The 21,107-nt window shown below is 37.2% G+C and overlaps 1 protein-coding gene across 4 annotated transcripts in view; it reads left to right on the top strand.

The window, feature by feature from the left end:
* Window positions 1-237: 237 nt before the first annotated feature.
* Window positions 238-21,107, top strand: part of Ets98B (DNA-binding protein Ets98B) — a 93,057-nt gene continuing 72,187 nt past the window's right edge. For 2 of the 4 annotated variants that reach the window (XR_013038134.1, XM_076531451.1), the window contains exon 1: window positions 240-1,496. Coding sequence is in view for 3 of the 4 variants with exons in the window: in XM_076531451.1 (XP_076387566.1) it covers window positions 1,461-1,496 (36 nt within the window). In the remaining variant the exon portion in view is untranslated. Of the gene's footprint in view, window positions 1,497-21,107 lie in introns of all 4 variants that reach the window. The other 2 variants (XM_012287002.2, XM_003704002.3) reach the window with 2 other exon arrangements.

Genomic DNA, 21,107 nt, shown 5'->3' with positions numbered 1-21,107 from the left:
CCAGCGACTAATATTCCTGGCTTTACAGCTTTATGGGATTTTTACGGGAATCTGCAGGTACAGCTAACGTTATGCTCTATAATTAGGTCAGGTAGCACTAAAGCAGTAAACACATTAACATCTTTAAAGTCGCAATTTTTATATTTTTCAATTTTTTAAATTTTCAGACTTTCGAATTTTTATGTCTATAAATTTCTAAAACAAATATTTGAATCTCTGTATTTTCTACAATTTCAAATTCTCGCAACACAATTTTTCAAACGATTCAATCATTAGTATGAATGAAGATAGAATACCAATGAACGTAAGAGCTCTCCGTAATTCGTAATTGGCGCTCAAAAATTTCCCGCCATTCGTTCGCGATTGCAACAATGTTTCCTCCAAAAAGAAAACACATCACATTCGCAAAGTAGGATAGAATTCAAGAAAATTAACGTGTACTAGTGTATCCTTGTATTTCCTTTTTCTAAATAGTTTCATTCGAAAGTTAATTTATTAGCATTCCACGATTTTTTAACGATAAATCGTCGCGCGAATTGCGTACCGGTTGCATCGTCGGTAAAAACAGCGAGCGCAGTGCGCATGCGCGAGAATCCTTAGTAGGTCGCGTCGTCGACTTGAACGAACTCGTCTCGCGCCGTTCGCACGGATCAGTCATCCAAAGGTAACTCGCGATATACGTCGTGCACAAATTACCATCGTCGTCAACAGAATAGTACCAGTGTTTGTCCGTTTCGGCTCGAGAAGTAGTTCCTCGGTCAGTGTCGTTGGAAGAAGTCTGTCAAAGTGAACTCGAGTGATTTCGTGAACCTCGAAAAGATTCGCGAGTGCGCGAAGTGAGTGTGACCGTAGTTGCAACTTTCTCGAAATCATCGCGTAAGAAGCTCGGGAACAGCTGCCTCGAAGGAATGGTAGATCGTGGAAGGAGGAAAGGAAGCTCTGAAAACATAATCGAATGATCGAGAGGAGTAACATCGATTCTTTGCAAGGTGTCAGTGTTTAAGGATCGTGGACATTTCGCGAGGAAGGCGCGAGACAGGCTCGCGCGCGCGCGATAGTAGGTCGAGTCGCGTTCGGCGACGATCGGCCGCGGTCGGGTAAACTCGGCGCGCTTGAATTCGAAGACCGTAGTGGCGGACGCGCGCTCGCCGCTCGGCCCAGTCAGTCGCACGCGGCACACGAAAGCCTCGACACGTTGAGGGAGGTTCGATAACGCGCGAATTAAAAAAAATATACTGGACAAGGTGAAGGGAAAGATAAGTGAGGAAAACAAAACAGACCGAGGAGAGTACGACAGACTGCGGAATCTTGCGTGAAGACTGGAGTCGCCTTAGCGAGTGAGTCGATCTCTCTTCTCCGTTCGAGAGATCGACTGCCACCCTTCGAGGCAGCACCGTTCGACAGACGCGGGAGAAACTGTCAAAAGTGTGATACCACGGAAAAACACCGGGAAAGACGAGATGGTGTACGGAGGAGGATTCGACATGGTGGAAACGGTAAGTCACTTGTTTTTATTTATTTATTGAAACACGTAAAAAGTGTGCTTTCTTTCGTTCTACGTGATAAACGTTTTGTTATACGATATTTTATTTGTTTTAATTACGATTGGTACTTTTGAGAGAATGAGAATACAATTATGTGATAAAGTCTTGCGTGTGTATTCTTTAATTGAACGCATATGGGGATGGTAGAATTGGCGCCAAAACTGCCGCCATTTAAACTACTTTCGTGCAGCGGGGAGGTTTATTAGGCGCGAATTTTCAAATGTGTTACTTGAAAACCTAGATGTGAAATTCATAACTAATGAGATTATTTCAGGAGTAATGTTACTTTATAATTACTGAAATTATGGAAAACACTGCTTATCTTTTGTAATTACAATTTCTTGTTACACGAATAGTATTACAAATTCATAGTATTATGTAACTTATTTTTTAAACAATGAATTTATAAGTTTCTTATTAAATTTATATTAGAATTAAAATGGACATCATTATAAAATAAGTTACTTATGCAAAATTAGTTATAATTATGCATAACTTACCTAATATTTTTCCCGCCAAATTTCTTCTAATTTTGAAGGTAGTAAAACCTAGAAAACTTAGTACGTGCGGTACGGCAATTAGAATTAATTTGACCGAGCCACTTTGAAAGTAACGGATGTTCTACAAGTGAAATGGCATCTAAGCCTGCTGGTTGACGATAATGAGCAAAACCGTGGACAGGAATCGCGTATAATAACGGGGGACCCGGATGATTTTTCACAGGCAAATTCAAATCGGCGCACTTCCCGCGTCAACATCTGTCCTCCGTTAATCACTTTTAAAATTACGTTTCTCGCTACTAATTTGCAAATCAGCATGATAAATTTATCTGCTTTGAATATCTATGCTGATGGATAAACTGTAAGATTCTTGGAAAAAAATACGCGCATTACGTAATAATTTTGTTTCATAATGAACGCTTTTGCGTTCGTTAAATTGTTTCAATAATTAGAATCGTATTGATTACTTGGTAATAAATTTCCGAGTACGAATACAGATCTTTCGTTTAGTAACAAATGCTCGAGTAACCGCTACGCAATAAATATTAATCGGATACTCGAATTTTCGATCCTCAATGAACTTTAACTCGTTAATCTAATTTCGCGTTTCATGACGCAATCTGAAAACGAAATTTCATTTTCACGGTATCGTTCGGGAACAGTAGCCTTTCCTCACCGTTTAATCACCCACATATCATTGAAATTATTCAAAAGTCTTATCTTTGCGGAGGATCGATGGAACAGTTTCGCCGTTACGAACGCATTGTCCCAGTTTGTTTAAGTAGATACGGCCCTGTCGTAGAAAGACACAAACAACAGTCAGAGACGGTCGCTCGCGGAAGGCTAACTTTCGAATCTACTACAACTAAACAGTTGGTAGTCAGCTACGAGAAATTCACTCGGCTGACACGTAATGGAAAATTTTGCAGTAAAAACGGAAGCGAAAACAAGGTGTCGTTCCTTCAAAATTTCATCAAATTAGGCAAAATTTAACATCGACGATTCGTCAATTAGGAAAACCTTAATCGCGTTCGAATGTTTCTTCGGTCTTTATCTTTCGAAGGGAACGCCTTCACAATTGTCTCTAAATACTTCTCGTTTACACTTCTTCGTCGTTCGCAACGTTTCGATAGATTTTTTCATCCGAGAAAGTCGTAAAGATTGATACTAACGAGCGATTAATTGATTCCTTTCTTATCACGCCGGTTGACGGTGAACTTTGCACGATGCAGAAGCTAAAATTATTTGTTTGTCGTTTCTTGTAAAAATGTCGTTTCTTGTAAATAAGATAAACGCCTCCAAGAATTTCGCTTTCGCCAGATATTTATCTCGCTGCATTTCTTTTTCAAGATTCTTCCTTGCTCATCTGTTCGCACCGCGTCTCAACTTCTTCAACCCACTTCCCCGTTTTTCTGCGTATCAATAAACTGTATCAAAATTATTCGGTATTTCGTTCGCGTGGTGAACGATCCGTTTCGTTCGCAACCCGCATTATTCGCGCATGTTTTCATTTCGTCTTTTCGCCGAGTGGTTAATGCGTATGTTCTGTAATAGAATTATGTATTCATGAAAAAGCTCTATAAGGCCAGACGACATGAATTTTACATTACCATATTCACGTATTAGATGTATCTAAAATTTCGTTGGTCATCTGTAACGTTGGACACCATCTTCGATCCTTGGATTTTATTGTCCTCGCTTTCCTGTTTCTGTAAAAGAATTTAAAGATTTGGGGGAACTAAAGCTTGACTTGTAAGGGCTGTCATCTCTAGGTAGAATTTTAGGGATATAGGAATTTTAGTATTTAGGGATATTTATTTTAGGGTTATCGGAATCTGAAGATATTGTGATCTGGGGGTCTAGGGATTTTGGGATTTAGAAATATTGAAATCTTGAGATATTGGGATCTAGGGAGATTGAAATTTAGGGAGATTGGGATTTAGGGAGATTGGGATTTAGGGAGATTGGGATTTAGGGAGATTGGGATTTAGGGAGATTAGGATTTAGGGAGATTGGGATTTAGGGAGATTGGGATTTAGGGAGATTGGAATCTAGGGAGATAGGGATCTAGGGAGATAGGGATCTAGGGAGATTGGGATATAGGGAGATTGGAATCTAGGGAGATTGGGATCTAGGGAGATTGGGATCTAGGGAGATTGGGATCTAGGGAGATAGGGATCTAGGGAGATTGGGATCTAGGGAGATAGGGATCTAGGGAGATTGGAATCTAGGGAGATAGGGATCTAGGGAGATTGGGATATAGGGAGATTGGGATATAGGGAGATTGGGAACTAGGGAGGTTGGGAATTAGGGAGATTGGGATCTAGGGAGATAGGGAACTAGGAAGATTGGGATCTAGGGATATTGGGATTTAGGGAGATTCGGATTTAGACAGATTGGGATCTAGGGAGATAGGAATCTAGGGAGATTGGGAATTAGGGAGAGTGGGATATAGGGAGATTGGGAACTAGGGAGGTTGGGAATTAGGGAGATTGAGAACTAGGGAGATTGGGATCTAGGGAGATTGGGATCTAGGGAGATCGGGGTCTAGAGATATTTGGATCTAGAGAGATTGGGATCTAGGGAGATTGAGATCTAGAGATATTAAGATCTAGAGATATCTGGACCCAGGGATATCGAAACCTAGGAACATTGATTCGAGGAATCTAGATAGCTAGGGATATCGAATTTAAGTATCTAGGATCCTATGGATTGTGGAACCTAAAGAACTAGGGATATCAGCTCTTAAAAGATAGGGATACTGAATCTAGATATCTAGATTTCCAGGAATATTGGATCTTGTAATTTAAGAATGCAAGTCTAGGAATATCTATGAATATCAATTCTTAAAATATAGCAATGTACAAATATCTATTCTATATAAATATCAAACCTAGATATCTGCGAAAAAAAGAATATTAGATCTAGTATTATAGTAATATTATAGTCTAGAAATATTGCGTCTAAGGATGCGACCTAGGGATATCAAAAGTCTGTAGCAGGTCTACGAATATGTAATTCCGAGGATATACAGATATCGCGATATAAAGATGCAGCGATACAGGAATCTAAAGATCTATGTATTTATGGATATACGTCTTAACACGACACTGACACACGCGCGTTGCGGTGTGGCTCAAGTTCGCGTTATCGACCTTCCCATGCTTGTTCGAGTATTTTAGCGAATCGCTTCTCGAATAGCGATCTATTCTTATTAAAATATTCTCCGTTCTCGCATAAAACGACTGTTCATTCCGTATTCTCTTCCACGTTTGCTCCACTCGATCGATCGATCGCAAACTTACCACGGTGGAAATCCCAGGAATAATTAAGTGGCTCTCGTATCCATTAAGCCGCTCCATGTTAGTCGACTTTTTGAATTCCGATGCGTTATTCATACCAATTTTTCAAGTATTTAGACAATTTTTCAAATTATGAACTCACGCATTAAGCATCCGATGTCCTTTTCTGTGAGGATTCTGCGATGTCATCGAGCGATAAAAAGAAGGAAGATTTCGCGGAACAAATTACATTGTATTATTTCTTCGTTCGATCTCTTATTACGGTTGTTAATTACAGCATTACACAAAGTAACACTTTTCTATTATAAGAAAAACGCAATACGTTTCGTCATATCGACATTCAAGTTCGTAGTATTTTTTCTTGCGAACAGATCGTTGCCCCTTGGAAAGTGTAGATCTCATTAAAGAATAACTGCTTTTCCAGTCTGCTACTTTTACACCTATTTCCTGTCGCTTACACAATTATTGGAGACGAACACACAATACTATTCATAGTTCTACCGACTGCCACACGGAAGCAGTTAAAAATTCCTCCAAGTATTTTTACCTCGTCAAATTCTCACGAAATTTACACATGCCTAGTTCCAAATACTTCTTAATAACACACGACAGGTCCGTACGAAAATTTAACAGTCATCCATACAGAGTGACGTAGCTTAAAGAGTATCGACACTTTCTCCTCGACACAAATTGCATCCAACACGTGTGATCACGCGTGACAATCTGAAACAACCACCGTGTTCCGTGTAATCAAACTAAAAAATATCGAAAATAATAGGGTACAATCGAACACCTGTTAAATAGCCGCGGAAATAATTTTCGACGAAGAAAAAGGACAGCGATTCCGTCCATCATAAATCTCATGGCCCGAGTAGAGTATGCCAGTCAGACAAGCGAGCATACTCTCGCGGCTGACCGCGTAAACAGGGTGTAATTAAAAAATCTCACTAGCCGGTCTTTGTGTCGGTCGTCGTATATAGTTGATGTCCTTGCCGAGGCAATTCGAAATCCTGTCCCGGTCTCGCATTAGCGAGGGCGTGGTTGGTCGTTCGTTCCTGGTCCGAGGATAGCAGCCTCGTAGTAATTGCGGCAGACTCGTTTCCACGACACGACTTTTGCGGGCTTGATTTCTCCTCTCCTCTTCTCCTTTCCTCCTCTCGGTACTCTTTCTCTCCGCATTTTCAACTGTCTCGTTTTCCTCGTCATCCAACCGGTGCGCCGCGAAACACATCGTTCTTAAGCTTTGCGGACGTTTTTCCTCCTACGGATTTTTCAATTTCTGCAAGAGCGATATGTCTGCGAGTGATTAATATTGGGAAGTTTATTCTTCGACTTCTGGGTTTATAGGTAGTTTAGTGATTATAAGTTTTTGTATTTTATTTAGGGACCTAGATTGCTGGATTTCAGGTTCCTTGACTATATGCCTATGTCTCTATATTGCTGGATTTCGGTATCTCCAGATTTCTATTTTTTTTTTAAATTAAGTTTTTCCTAGATTTCTATTTTCCCGGTCTCTATTTCCGCAGATTTACACATCCGTGGATTTTTATATTAAATTTCTGTATTCTTAGATTGCTGCATCCTTAGATCTCTAAATCTCATATATGTACGTCTGTGTACCTACATATATGTATTCATATGTCCTCCAAGCCCTATGCCTGTACAGATCCACAGATCTTTTGATTCCAATGAATAATATATCCTTAGATCTCTATCCTTAGATCTCCTCTAGATACCTACATCTAGATCATTACTTTCTTATATCCTAATGTCCCTTCGCCTACAGATCCCCATATTCCAAAGAGATCTATATTCTACATAGGGGTGTGTAGTAACCTATCCATCACAATCATACAATCCAAATAAAAGATTCTTATTACAATCATTAAACATGCAAATCTACCTGTTAAACACGAATCTACCTCTCGACGATGAATTTACCTAAAGACACTTTACCTAGAACACAAATTGCATCCCCCTGTTAAAACCGAATTTGTATGTTTAACCCTAGTCCCAGAAACTTTGACAATTTAAAATAATAAAAGTGTAACAATGCGTTAAGAAATGTTTGAATTCGATAACGAAATAACAACGAAAGGTTCGCTCACGATATCGAGACGTTAGAGGCGTTTGTTACGTAACCTGACTCGAGATTGTAATTACGATCTCGATGGTAACGGAGTGTACCGTTGTCGATAGCGGCGACGGGGAAAATTGCGGTGTTATTAATAGGATTTTCTTGGGCTGTCTCGATAAACGATATAAAGGGTGGCCTTGAAGCGCGACTAGAATATATAACCGAATTCAAAATGGACGATTTTTATCCGATTCGATCGGTGACGATGAAATAGAACATTTACATCTGATTGACACGAATGTCAGTCGGGATATCTTGATACCACTTTGACGAATCTGGAAGGGAATTAAAATAACCTGTATTTTGATGGTTTTGGCAATACTCTGCTTGAAGTGATATTTAATATTTAATTCTGACATTCCATGACATATTAAATTAGTAAGAGATGTGTAGGTGGATGTGGAAGGAAAAGTGATGCTATGTATTCTGAAGGTGGTGGTAGATTCTAAAGATACTGTACGAGCAATCATTTTGTTTCTTCCTACATTTATTTATTTTATTCGATCCTTGAGTGTTTATATTTTATTATGCTGCAATTAATAATATATAGCATATTATTTATAGGTAGTGTATTGCATGTATGTTATATTATGTAATATAATGTGTATATAATATTATGTATCTTAGGGTACTATTAGGGTAGTACTAGGGTACTAATGTATGTTATAGGGTACTACGTGTACATACGTGTGCAGTGTACAGTGAACAGAATGATCAAATACTTATGGTAATACAATAAGCTTAAAAGCAATCAATGTTAAATACGTCCCCTAATACTAGTCAATAGCACTAGCCATGAAAAAGTGGTCTGCAAATTCTTCCGCCATAGTTCGATCAAAGTCGATGACCCACCTAACCTTGCCAGTAGCCAAAGATTTCCAAAATCGTCGCTACCCGTACCGTCGCGTTCACCTTCCAACAAAGTAAATTCTACTCGGTACACTATCGTCTGGACGACCTTGCGGACCACCGCATCCCTGAATTTAATTGCTGAAACCGTGTAAGCACGATCGAATCCTTCCTCTCACGATTCATTGTTTCAATCGTTTCTGGTAGCCACGGGAGACTCGCGATGACCTTCTCGACTTTCCTGGAACCGCGTCGCGTTGTCGTCCCCTTTCGCCCTTTTACTCCTTCTTCTTCTTCTTCTTCTTCACCCTTCGTCCTTTGGCTGGCTACGGGGCCAGCGAACCAAAGAATTCGCTGTATTATTCCCGAGAAGAAAAAAGAAAAATATGTTCAAGTGCGCCGACAAACCGTTCGCCGTGTTACTCAGGTGTCTACCCCCTTTGTTCTCCGGCGAACTTTTCAGTTCGAACTGCACGGATTTACATGCATACGGCACAATACAGCGATCATTACAACGTCTCGTGAACAATGCCGATTTACATACGGCGCTTTTCGATTTTCTTCGGGTCGATTCGTGAAAACTGAAATCTTCTTCTTCAGGCGACTTCGTGCGATTTGAACAACGAGTCTCCGGTATAAAGATACCGGGCGTTGTTCGTTTTAACCCTTGGCTAGGGTGCGTTCAAGGAACTCGTACACATAATTCTCATTCATTTATTCGATCGAAATGTCTCTTCTACTTAGAAAAATGACTGTGTATAAAGTTTGGGTAGCTCACAATTATTATACAATTTATAATTATTTGTCAAGTTTCTTCCACAATTTACAGTTGTTGTACAATTCTTGGGTACAGTTTATTATTGTACAATTTCCTGGTACAACAGTTGTTGCACAATTTTATTTCACAATAACATGTGTACACATGTATTTAATAGTTTATGTGATGACTTAATAGGTCGCAGCTTCCAAACACATATGACATAAAATTAAATCGTTCTGTTTATTAATAATTATATTTTTGGTCAATCATACTCTGTTCATTTATGATTATTATTGTTAGAAAATAAAAATAGGTACAGTAAAATAATTGTACATGTATACAGTATGCATATAAAATTTTATTATACAAGAAACATCCAGTGGTGAAGTTCGTAAATTCCTGAAGTTTCAATTTATTTATCTTCCCAAATATTTCGAACTATTCCAAAAACATCAAAACAAACGTGTCTCACATTAATTCCATGGTAGCAGTTCTCAAATTTCAAGACACTCAATTTTTTCGGTAAACAAAATAAATCAGAATTCTTCGAAGCTGTTGAACACCCTGCGAGTATGCATATAGTTGCGAAATTCGTGAATCATCGAGTGGAAACGACGCGAAGAACAAGTCTCGCGTGGTTCGCATAAATCGAGAGGCAGCCAGAACTCGCCCAAGTTTCAGTCGTCTGACGAATATCAATGGCATCTCTAAATACCGATAGAAAGACCGTTTTACGAACGGGTGAAAAGTCGTCGAACGAGACCTTGCACAACCGTTACGATCGGGTTCGAGCGGAGCAAAAGTGACGCTGGTTTCGCGTGTTGTCGTGCCGGCGATCTACGATCTAGGATCGATCAACGGGCCGAAATCGGGGGCATTAATCAGCGTTCGGTGCGTGCACGTGGGTGGTCGGTATTGACGCAAATCGTAACGATCGTACGATAACCGGTAATGCTAGGAACGGTGGATAAATCGAGCGAGGTCGAGGTTTCCGCAGAGAGCGCCACGGTTTTCGAAAGGCAACTACAAAGGTCGATTAACATTCGATGGCGAGAAAGTTATCTGACGATTTACTACACATATATATATTACTACTGATACAGATATTCCTACACATATTGAATTTACAAATATAGAGATTGCTACACATACTGAATCTACAAATGTAGATATTATTACACATATTAATACTGCAAACATATGTAGATATTACCACATGTATAAATTCTACAGATACAAATTTTACTACACATGTTAAAATTAAAGATATAAATATTGCTACACATATTGAATCTACAAATGAAGATATTATTACATATATTAATACTGCAAACATATGTGGATATTTCTACACATATGAATACTGCAAACATATGTGGATATTATTATACATATTAATACTGCAAGCATATGTAGATATTACTACATGTATAAATTCTGCAAATGCAAATTTTACTACACATATTAATACTGCAAACATATGTGGATGTTACTACACATATGAATACTGCAAACATATGTGGATATTATTATACATATTAATACTGCAAGCATATGTAGATATTACTACATGTATAAATTCTGCAAATGCAAATTTTACTACACATATTAATACTACAAACATATGTGGATATTTCTACACATATGAATACTGCAAACATATGTGGATATTATTATACATATGAATACTGCAAACATATGTAGATATTGCTACATGTATAAATTCTACAGATACAAATTTTCCTACGCATATTAAAATTAAAAATATATTGCTACACATACTAAAACCACAAATACACATTAGATAATGCCACAGATATTAACACCTCAAATATAGATATTACTGCGCGTATAAATGCTATAAATACAGATATTGCTACACATATAAATGCTACAAATATAGATATTACAGATATGAACCACTTGCACTCGAAGGTATTTTTACTGATGGCAGATAAAACTGTGAAACTTTGTAGTTGAAAGGTTTGATGAATTTTATTTAAAATCAAGATCTCAAGATATGAAGATAAATATCTTGCTTCGTCATAAGAGAAAATTAAGTCTATGACGTATAGATTGTTAACAGCGGCTGTCTTAATCGCGTTCGTTGAAAGTCGGAAATGTTCGCGCGATTTCGTCACGCGGTATTTTACGAATCGCGCACTAGGGTGTCCATCATCATATATTAATTTTTATTAATATTCTTCTATAATTATTCATTCTTAGAACGGGATTAACATACTTGAAAATTGAGAAACCTGGCGATTGCATACGGACTTAAAAACTTGAAGATTTATGTGAGAAGTCCGTAGATAAATTGACGTCTACTGTCACGTAACTTTGTTGAATATTGGAGATGTTGTAATCGAATTAAAAATTCTTTGAAGGTAGTAAAATTATATTTACAGCCTGAATGCTTAATATTGTGTTATCGTAAGGGGAAATTGAAATGTAATCAAAATTAAGTAGAAATTGATAACGGTTGTCGCGAGAGGATGAGCATGACCGCGTTCGTTTAAAGTCGGGAATGCTCGCGTGATTCCGTCGCGCGGCATTGTACGAATTCTTTCTGGCGCGCTTGTCTTCCACAATATTGTTAATATATTATACACAATTATTATAATTATCAATTCTTAGTGATTATTAATTATATAATTTATGGTCATTAATCCTTGTAGAATGTGATTAACCTTCTTGAAATTGAGCAATTTTTCTTGAAACGAAAATGTAATTAAAATTGCGTAGAAATTGATAAAGTTTGTCGCAATCCTTTCGAGACCGCGCTCGCTAGAAGTCGGGAATGTTCGTGTAACCTCGTCAGGTTACATTGCATGAATTCTTCCTGGTGCTCTAACGTCTATTACGTCACTGAATTTGTTAATGCAAATAATTAATTATACATATTCTAAAACACGATAAATATGCTAAATTGAGAAATATCGCAGTAAATCTTCAGACAGCAAAGGAAGTAGAAAAGGCGTAGATGCAGGTGAAAAGTGTAAAGACGTAAAACGTGGTCGTGCAGCACCTCGAAGAATTATTCGTAGTTAACGGGTGATCGAGGTATCCTCGTCGCTCTTTCGGTCATCTCGTCGAGAAGAAGAAAAGGTTACGAGATCCCGTCGTCTCACGTTTCTCGCAATCTCTTCCCCGCTGCTCTAAGCGAGTCCCTTTTGCTCGGCTGTGTCCTACGCGAACCGTCCATCCGTCTGTCCGTTGTGTTCACTGTATCGTTTCGGCCTCGGTAACGTGAAATTTACAGCGGCCATTACCAGCTGATATTCTTTGTCTTGTCGCTCAACCGCGTTCATTCCTCGCCGCCTTTAAAATACTTTGTAACGCGAACAACGATCTCTCTTACCTTCAGGGATTCCCGTCTTGCAGAACGATTTGCTTGCCTCGTTTCCTCGCCCCCCGTTGTCTCTGATATCCGTTCACCCTCGAGAACGTCGTTTAGTCTCGCTTAACCTCGCGATTCGTTTTGTCCTCGAATTTCGATGGATCGGACGCTGACGCGGGATTGGGGCATTTTTCGTTGACCCTTACTACTGAATCGCCAGCGGCGACGATTTAGAACGGGGGCGGTTGGCTGATGGACACGTTTATGGTTACAAAGTACTCTTCTAGTACTCTGCTATCGTTTATCTGTATGTACATGGCTGTGAGACATTACGTACACGTATGAGGTGGTGCATGTGTGATGTAGGCTGAATTTAATGCAGTGCAGGTTTCATTTGGGAGAACCTGGAAATTAAGAAACTTTAGTAACTGAAGAAAGTCAAAGGAACGTTATGTGGATATATAAATATAGACATTTTTTAATTATAAAATACAGGTTCTTTGTAATGTGGGAATTTGGAAATTTATAAATGTGGACATGTAGGAGTTTAAGGATTTAAAAATTTTTTAATCTGAAGGATTAGAAAATTTCAAGACCTACAACTTGAAAATCTGTAATTGTTAAAAATTTATAAATTGCTGATATGAGACACAACATCATAAATACCAAATTCATAGATTAATCGAAGCACAATACATTATAATAAAATATGAATTGAAAATAACGTCGATAAATTTCATGAGAAGGAATAAATTTTTACATAGTCACCGTGAAAGATAAAAACGCGGTATCAGGAAGATCCATGCGGATCTTTCGCATTATCAGAAAAGATGAGCGCGTTAGATTGCAAAGTAAACATCACGTGCTTGAGGCTAATTTCGCATGGCGCGTTCATTCACGTAAATAACTCATTGAAGAAGTTTTTATTAGTTGAGACGATAAGATACCGTCGTAACGTTACATACGATCTTTACGAAACGACTCGTGATATATTCAAGGTTTCGTTGTTTCGATCGGGACTACACCGGGGCACCCGTCTCTTACTTTCACCTCGTTTGTTACACGTACACCTTTTCATCTTATGCGATTACACGGAATTCTTGCGGATAATTGACCCGAGTAAAAGGCTCGCGTACGCGTGGATGCATCTCGTAAACGGCGATGCAATGGATTTCAACCGCTAATTCGATGTTAACAAATCCATTCCCAGGTGGTTGGAAGTTAGCATCGCGTCTTTAATCCCTTTCACGTGATCTTTACGCGCGAGAACGTGCTCGGTTAAGTGATTCCTGTATTTTTGCTGATTGTTCGGAAATACTGGCCTCGTATAAATTATACTAATTTTTTCTTTTACGTAAATGAGGTACATCTCTATTAATAGCATCTCTATTATAAACTGGTACATTATTAATATTATGTTGATATATTCAGTAATATCTCAAATTGTTATACAAGAGTAAATGTTACCTTTGCGTGTCTCAAATTGTTCTACAAGAGTAAATGTTACTTTAAATGTAGATGTACAATTATTTTCCTAACAGATCACGTAAAGATCCGAAAGATAAAATTTATTAATAAACAAAAATTCAGAGAAAACGTAATGAAACAATTTTCATGGCACGATAGCATCGTTTAAAATCACGCAACGAGAATTTGTTATTTCACCGCAGGAAATTGGGACGCTTTCGAGTGCATGAAGAAATCAATTGTGTTGTTTCCTTTTGAAAACAAAACGATTTTCCATTAGGAACGCGTCACGGCGTATAAACCGCGAAGAATTTCAAACGTCTCAATTGGCAATTTACACGTGTACGGTAATTAAACGTAACCAACCGAACAAACCGTGTTACCAATTATCTATTCAGCCGGTTGCTTTTCCACGACATACCGACGCGACGAACAATGGTCATAAATACTTTTGGCCATCTCTAGAAAGCATAGAACGGCTAAATAGCGGGGGCACACCAGAACATTAGATCGGTGAGTAATATATACGGTTAATGTTCTGTGACGGTTCGAACGTAAGACGTGTCCAAGTGCGACCGGATTCCGCGATACCAGCGACCGTTTCACGCACATCCGGATGAGGAAGATGGAAAGAGCAAAAGTGCACGTACCAACGAGAAACAATAACCTCATGTTGCGTAGAATGCACCGGTTTCAATTACGACATCGATAACTCGGAAATTACACTGCGTCGCATACCAACCCTCTATTCTGATTAAACTTGATTTTCAGATAAAAATTACAGCCAATATTTTTTAAGTTTGTAGTCCCTAAATAAAATTTCGTGTATTGTAAATAGTAGGTTGGTTTGCATTAAGGTTAATTTTTAGGAGTTCTTTAAGTTTCTAGTCCCTAAATAAAATTTGGTGTATTGTAAATATTAGGTTGATTTGCATTAAGGTTAATTTTTAGGAGTTCTTTAAATTTGTAGTCCCTAAATAAAATTTGGTGTATTGTAAATATTAGGTTGGTTTGCATTAAGGTTAATTTTTAGGAGTTCTTTAAGTTTGTAGTCCCTAAATAAAATTTGGTGTATTGTAAATAGTAGGTTGATTTGCATTAAGGTTAATTTTTAGGAGTTCTTTAAGTTTGTAGTCCTTAAATAAAATTTGATGTATTGTAAATAGTAGGTTGGTTTGCATTAAGGTTAATTTTTAGGAGTTCTTTAAGTTTGTAGTTCCTAAATAAAATTTGATGTATTGTAAATAGTAGGTTGATTTGCATTAAGGTTAATTTTTAGGAGTTCTTTAAGTTTGTAGTTCCTAAATAAAATTTGGTGTATTGTAAATAGTAGGTTGATTTGCGTTAAGGTTAATTTTTAGGAGTTCCATAAATGTACCAACCCCTTGCTAATATTCATCTCAGTCTCCGACTAAAAAATTATGCATCCTTTAAATTCATAGGTCACAGCTAGTTTAGAAAAAGTATTATATGAACCTAAAATTAATATCTCGATTTGTAAAAAAGAAATGAATTTAATGAACAAAGAAATCCATTCTTGAGCATCTGTGTATATACAATCAAAACCTCGACACTGATATAAAATTGTACTAAAAACGTCTTGAAGTTTAAAACTATAAACTGTGAATAAAATGTGTATAAAACTTGTATAAAAGCGACCTTGGTCGTATAAAATGTATATAAAACTTGTATAAAAGCGACCTTCGTCGAGAGTAACAATGTTCTTTAAAAATAAGTCCCATGTGAGGTAGTTTTACTCTAGCAAACGACTGCCGAGAAAAACGGCTGAAACGTGGAAAGGAAAAAGATCCGAGTCGAACCTTTTTCAGAATTTAGAAAGTTCGACTTTCTTGAAAGAATCGTTCAACGTGACAACGGGAAAAACGTTTACTCTTGCCGATCACGTAGGCTAATCTCAAACTAAACGCTGCTCGTCGATTACGCAGCTACGTTCAACTAATAATACCGGCTATTACTATTCCGTTCGCGTATTCGTCGAACCTTCGTGTTCGCGGTCGTTCAGGAACGCGGTGGAAAAAAAAGAAAAGAGACGAGCACAAGAATAGGTATTTTCATTTTCAACGAGTGCGCGAAGGCATGAATGGGAACTGTTGGGAAAAGGGTTCCAATTCTGAGATTTTCAATCGTGGATTTTAGTTTTCAAATTTTTTAATGCTCAAATTTTAGGGTTTGTATATACGCAAATATTTGCAAATTTCAAAATTTCCTAGATTACCAAATTCCAAAATTCTCAAATTTCCTAGATTACTGTATTTAGAAATTACCAAATTCTGTAGATTTCCATATTCCAAAATTACCGAATTCCCTAGATTTCCATATTACAAAATTACCGAATTCCCTAGCTTACGAAATTCCTTAGATTTCCATATTCCAAAATTATTAAATTTCCTAGACTACCAAATCCCTAAAATACCGAATCCCTAAATTCCTAAATTCCAAAATTGCCAAATTCCTATATTGCAAATTCCCTAGTGTGCTAAATCCCTAAAATACCGAATTCCTATATTACCAAATCCCTAAAATACCGAATCCCTAAATTCCAAAATTCCTATATTCCAAATTCCCTAAATTGCCAAATCTCTAAAATACCGAATCCCTAGATTACCAAATCCCTAAATTCCCAAATTCCAAATTTACCAAATCCTTAAGCTTCCAAATTCCTATATTCTAAATTCCCTAGATTACCAAATCTCTAAAATACCGAATCCCTAGATTACCAAATCCCTAATTTCCCAAATTCCAAAATTACCAAATCCTTAAGCTTCCAAATTCCTATATTGCAAATTCCCTAAATTGCCAAATCTCTAAAATACCGAATCCCTAGATTACCAAATCCCTAAATTCCCAAATTCCAAAATTACCAAATCCTTAAGCTTCTAAATTCCCTAGATTGCCAAATCCCTAAATTCCCAAGATCGCTTTGTAAATAATTAAATTCTGAAATTCTCGCTCCACATACACTGAACATATCAATATATCTGTATCATTAACAAATAATGAAGTCCGTGAAGTCCATTAAACGTTAATCGAAGAAGAATAGTTACGATTCCAGTTACTCGTTAAAATTAATGTAAATTCAGTACTGTTACGTTATTTCCATAGTTACCACGGTCTGCCATGGTTTTACTGCTTTATTACGGCGCGCTGCTTTCATTAAAACGGTTTTCCTCGCGCGAGTACCGTTTCCATGAAAGAAAGTTTCCGTTCGACGAGATCTCCGCGGGATCCAGGAATTTTTGCGAGCGTTCTTCATTTAACTAATTAAGGATGTACTAATTGAACTGGTCTTTTTTGCCTTCTCCGAAACTCGAACGACGTCGTGAATTCGGTACTTATATTTTCCAATAAAACGATTACACGAGAGGCTATGTAAACACCTATGACGTCAAACTGTAAACGATTCTGAAAAGCCAAAGAATCTCGACGAAACTTTACGCGATAGAGACGTCGATTTATAGCCCGTTTCACGCAATAAAATGTCCTCAGAGTTTGCAGGATTCTGCGTTTTATTATAATCATTCAACAGCATTTTGTTCATACCGTAGGAATCATGCTTGTGCAGCGTGGTAAACTTTAATAATTCTGATCAACCTTTCTGTGTTCCCGCTGTGACGCATGAGACACGGAAAATGGCGACGTTTAGAAAGGAGTGTAAACTTTGCTCAGAAAAATTTTATTCAATATTTACAGCATTGTACTGTTTATACCGTTAATACTATAAATACAATTTAATTAGTTTATAATAAATACGTATACATTTGAGTTAACCTAAATATTTTGAGAATCGTATTTTTAAGACTATCGGTATTGAGATACTCATCGACATTTTCCCTAGGGAAGCCGTGTTCGATATTGTGTGTTCTCTCATTATTGCGTCTTCATTCAGTTGTCATCGGTCTTGAAAAATTACCTAACCACCGTGAGAACGATCCGAGTATCAGAACTATTCAATACCTAACCTCGAATTCTTCGTTAATTATGTTAATATTCATTACGACGCATTAACCGAACTCGTGTCTTCACACCGGCGCGAAAGAAACGCGTGCTTTGAGTAATTGGCTTTCCCCTCGTTCTACTTTTATACCCGTTTTCGACTTAGACGTGAAATTGCAAACACCGTCTCGTTAAGGGTCTTATTTTAGAAATTAACCACATATATTTTTCCTTTATTCCTTCTCATTCTTTACATCATTAAAATTGCTATAATACAAAAGAAGGATTGAACCAAAAGAAGTCAATTTTCTGGGTCTACGTTTCCCGAAATGTATATTTTTTATTAATTTACAAAGGACACTTATCAAAAAATAAGAACAAATTTACAAAAGTGTTACGACGCGCTTTCGTAAAACAAAGTCAACAATTGAAAGAAGACGAACAGGTCCCAAGAATCGTTTTCGGTTTTATTATGTAAAAAAGAAAAAAAAATAGATCTGTACACAATGCTCCCACGACGCTTCGCTATCCATCCTCTGAACCGTCTCTTTCTCTACACACATTCACCTATGCACGCATTCTTTCTCATTCTCTCCCTGTTTCATAAATTACCAGCTTCTTAGCAGCCGACGAGAAGTCGTCGTCAAGGGTCTAGTTTTAGTCACTAGATTCTAGTGAAGTGACGAATTGTCTCTGAATCGACATTGGGGGCCTCGTGCGGCAAAACCGAGAACTCCGACGATCCTTGTCTCTCTTCGTACAGGAGAGACAAGGACAGTACAATTTCACCGACGTACGATTTTCAAGCGAGGAAGCAATATTTTCTCATATTTTCTTTTTCAAAATATTATTTGCACAATTATGCAGCTCGGGGAGCCCGATTTTGCAGTTTAACTACTTTGTAAAAAGTGTAAATTTTTTTACAATGTTTGAAGAATCGGAAAATCGAATTCTGTATCGACCTGTATAATTGCGAGGAGAATATTTTGAGAATGAAAGTACATTATGCTTCGCTTGAAAATCTTACATCAGCCAAATTGTTTCTATATTCTTAGATCTTCTCTAGACGAGTGTCATTTAAAATTGAATAAAAAAATGAAGTACACGTTGATGTAACGAGAATGAAGAGGATTATTTACCCGTTACGACACTCGCGATTATTGTCCCATTATCGATCAGAAAATTCTTGCGTTGTTACGGAAGTCTGCAATAATGTTCCTTCTTTTTTCAATTTCATTGATTTGTACAGATTACGATGCGTATTCTTAGACAAGCGTTTACGAGTGACAGCGATATATCACCTGGAATTACTGTTTTTTCTTCACTCGTGGGAAACACGCAGTTATTAAAAATGTAACAATTTTCTCTGCGTATCGGGAGTAGTATGTCGTAATTGCGCGTGAATTCTGCGGGCCGATTTCTAATATGTATATCATTTTTTATGATTCTTATCTCTTTTCGATACACTTTCTCGAGTGAGGAAAATGTACCGAATTTTATATGTGAACAACTTTTCAAATTTTTTAATTTTTCTAGTTTCAAATTTTTTAATTTTTCTGGTTTCAAATTTTTTAATTTTTCTGGTTTCAAATTTTACAATTTTTCTAGTTTCAAATTTTTAATCTCTTGAATTCTCACATTTCCAAATTCTATCATTTCCAAATTCGGGGCTCTCTAATTTCCAAATCTCCAATTCTTCAAATTCCCAAATTACAATATTTCACAATTCTCAAATCTGCAAATCTCAGAGTCCTCCACTTTCCAAATTTTCAATTCTTCAATCTTCCGAATTATAATATTATACAGTTTCCAAATTTTAGAATTCCACAAATTTCAAATTTTAATATTCCACAACTTCCAAATCCCCCAATTTCCCACTTTCCAACTTCCCAAAAGCTTGAACTTCCAACCCCCAAATTTCCATCCCCTATAAATACAAAAATCTATTTCTAACATTCCACCAACCATCACTCAAACATAACCAAATATTAGAATACACTTCCCTCACATACCTCACATCCCACACATATCAGAATGCACACTACACTCATACGCACTACACGATTTCACATAACAAGCCCCTACCTTAATTATCTAACCGTACTTTCTAAAATACGAGACAAATTTTAATAACATCAAATAAAAATCCTAAACATATACGTCACATATGTTACATATTAAACGCGAATCCATTTGTCCGTGCATCGATCATAAATTCCAGTCTGATTGTGGCTATCGAACGCACCCGACTATATCGTTATACCGTATATATCGGGATGTCATATATACAGTTACGTGTACGAATGATTTTATGATAAGTATAAAATATTTCGAGCGGTTCTCGTTCGCGAAGATTTCGTCCGTGATTAGTTTTTTTCGTTTGCTTGAATTTTCTACGCGTATTTCGCGCGTGTGTGTACATACGTGCAGGTAAACACACATGTGTCTGGTTTATGTCGGTATGTAGCCGTGCAGCAACCGAGTTTCTTCGGTACGTGGCTTTACCGTTAGGCCGCTTGATACTCTTGTCCGCGAGTCGCCTACATACGAACCAGCCTTTACGCACGTTTAATGAACGAGTTTTCAAAGCTTTTTGTTCGCTCGTTCATCCTTTTCTTCTTCTTCCTCTTCGGTTCCCTTTTTTTCTTCTTTCGTTTTGAACTGACGGTACATCGGTCGGTTAGAGCTGATAATTTACACGCGTTTCTCGACGCAGTCGAGATCGAAATCGCGGTTGCTTTCGGATTAGATAGAAAGGCGTGATTAATCGTTAATCACTTATCATTAATACTTGCATTAGTCTTTACGTATGCTGGTATGCAGTTTTACGCTGCATTGACTATGTATGTTCGATTTGTTGATTTCTTGGTCTTTTGTGCAATTCAGAATTTCATTATACATATTTAGGAATAATTGTGTCTTTCATACAATTCATAAATATACATACAATTTATAAATATACATTTGTAAGAGTAAATTTATTTAAATAAAAAGTATGTTAATGTATTTTTAACCAACAACTACATGAGAGTATTTAAAAATAATTTCAAAATTATTATATCTACCCTTCTGAACACTTCAGGTACCCATCTGAAGGGTTCAATTATTTATTCTAAAAGTTTTGCAATTTCTGTGGCTTTAAATTTTTAAGTCATATTTTTCCATGTTTCCAAGTATAAGACTCTAAAAATTTAGTGATTAAGATTTGGAACATTAAAGATTGAAAAATATAAAAAATTTGAAATTTTATTTCC

This window comes from Megachile rotundata, chromosome 4 (genome assembly GCF_050947335.1).
Source record: "Megachile rotundata isolate GNS110a chromosome 4, iyMegRotu1, whole genome shotgun sequence".
In the NCBI taxonomy this organism is placed as follows: Eukaryota; Metazoa; Arthropoda; class Insecta; order Hymenoptera; family Megachilidae; genus Megachile; species Megachile rotundata.
Note: the sequence above shows the minus strand (reverse complement) of the source record. Positions and strands in the feature narration are given on the sequence as shown.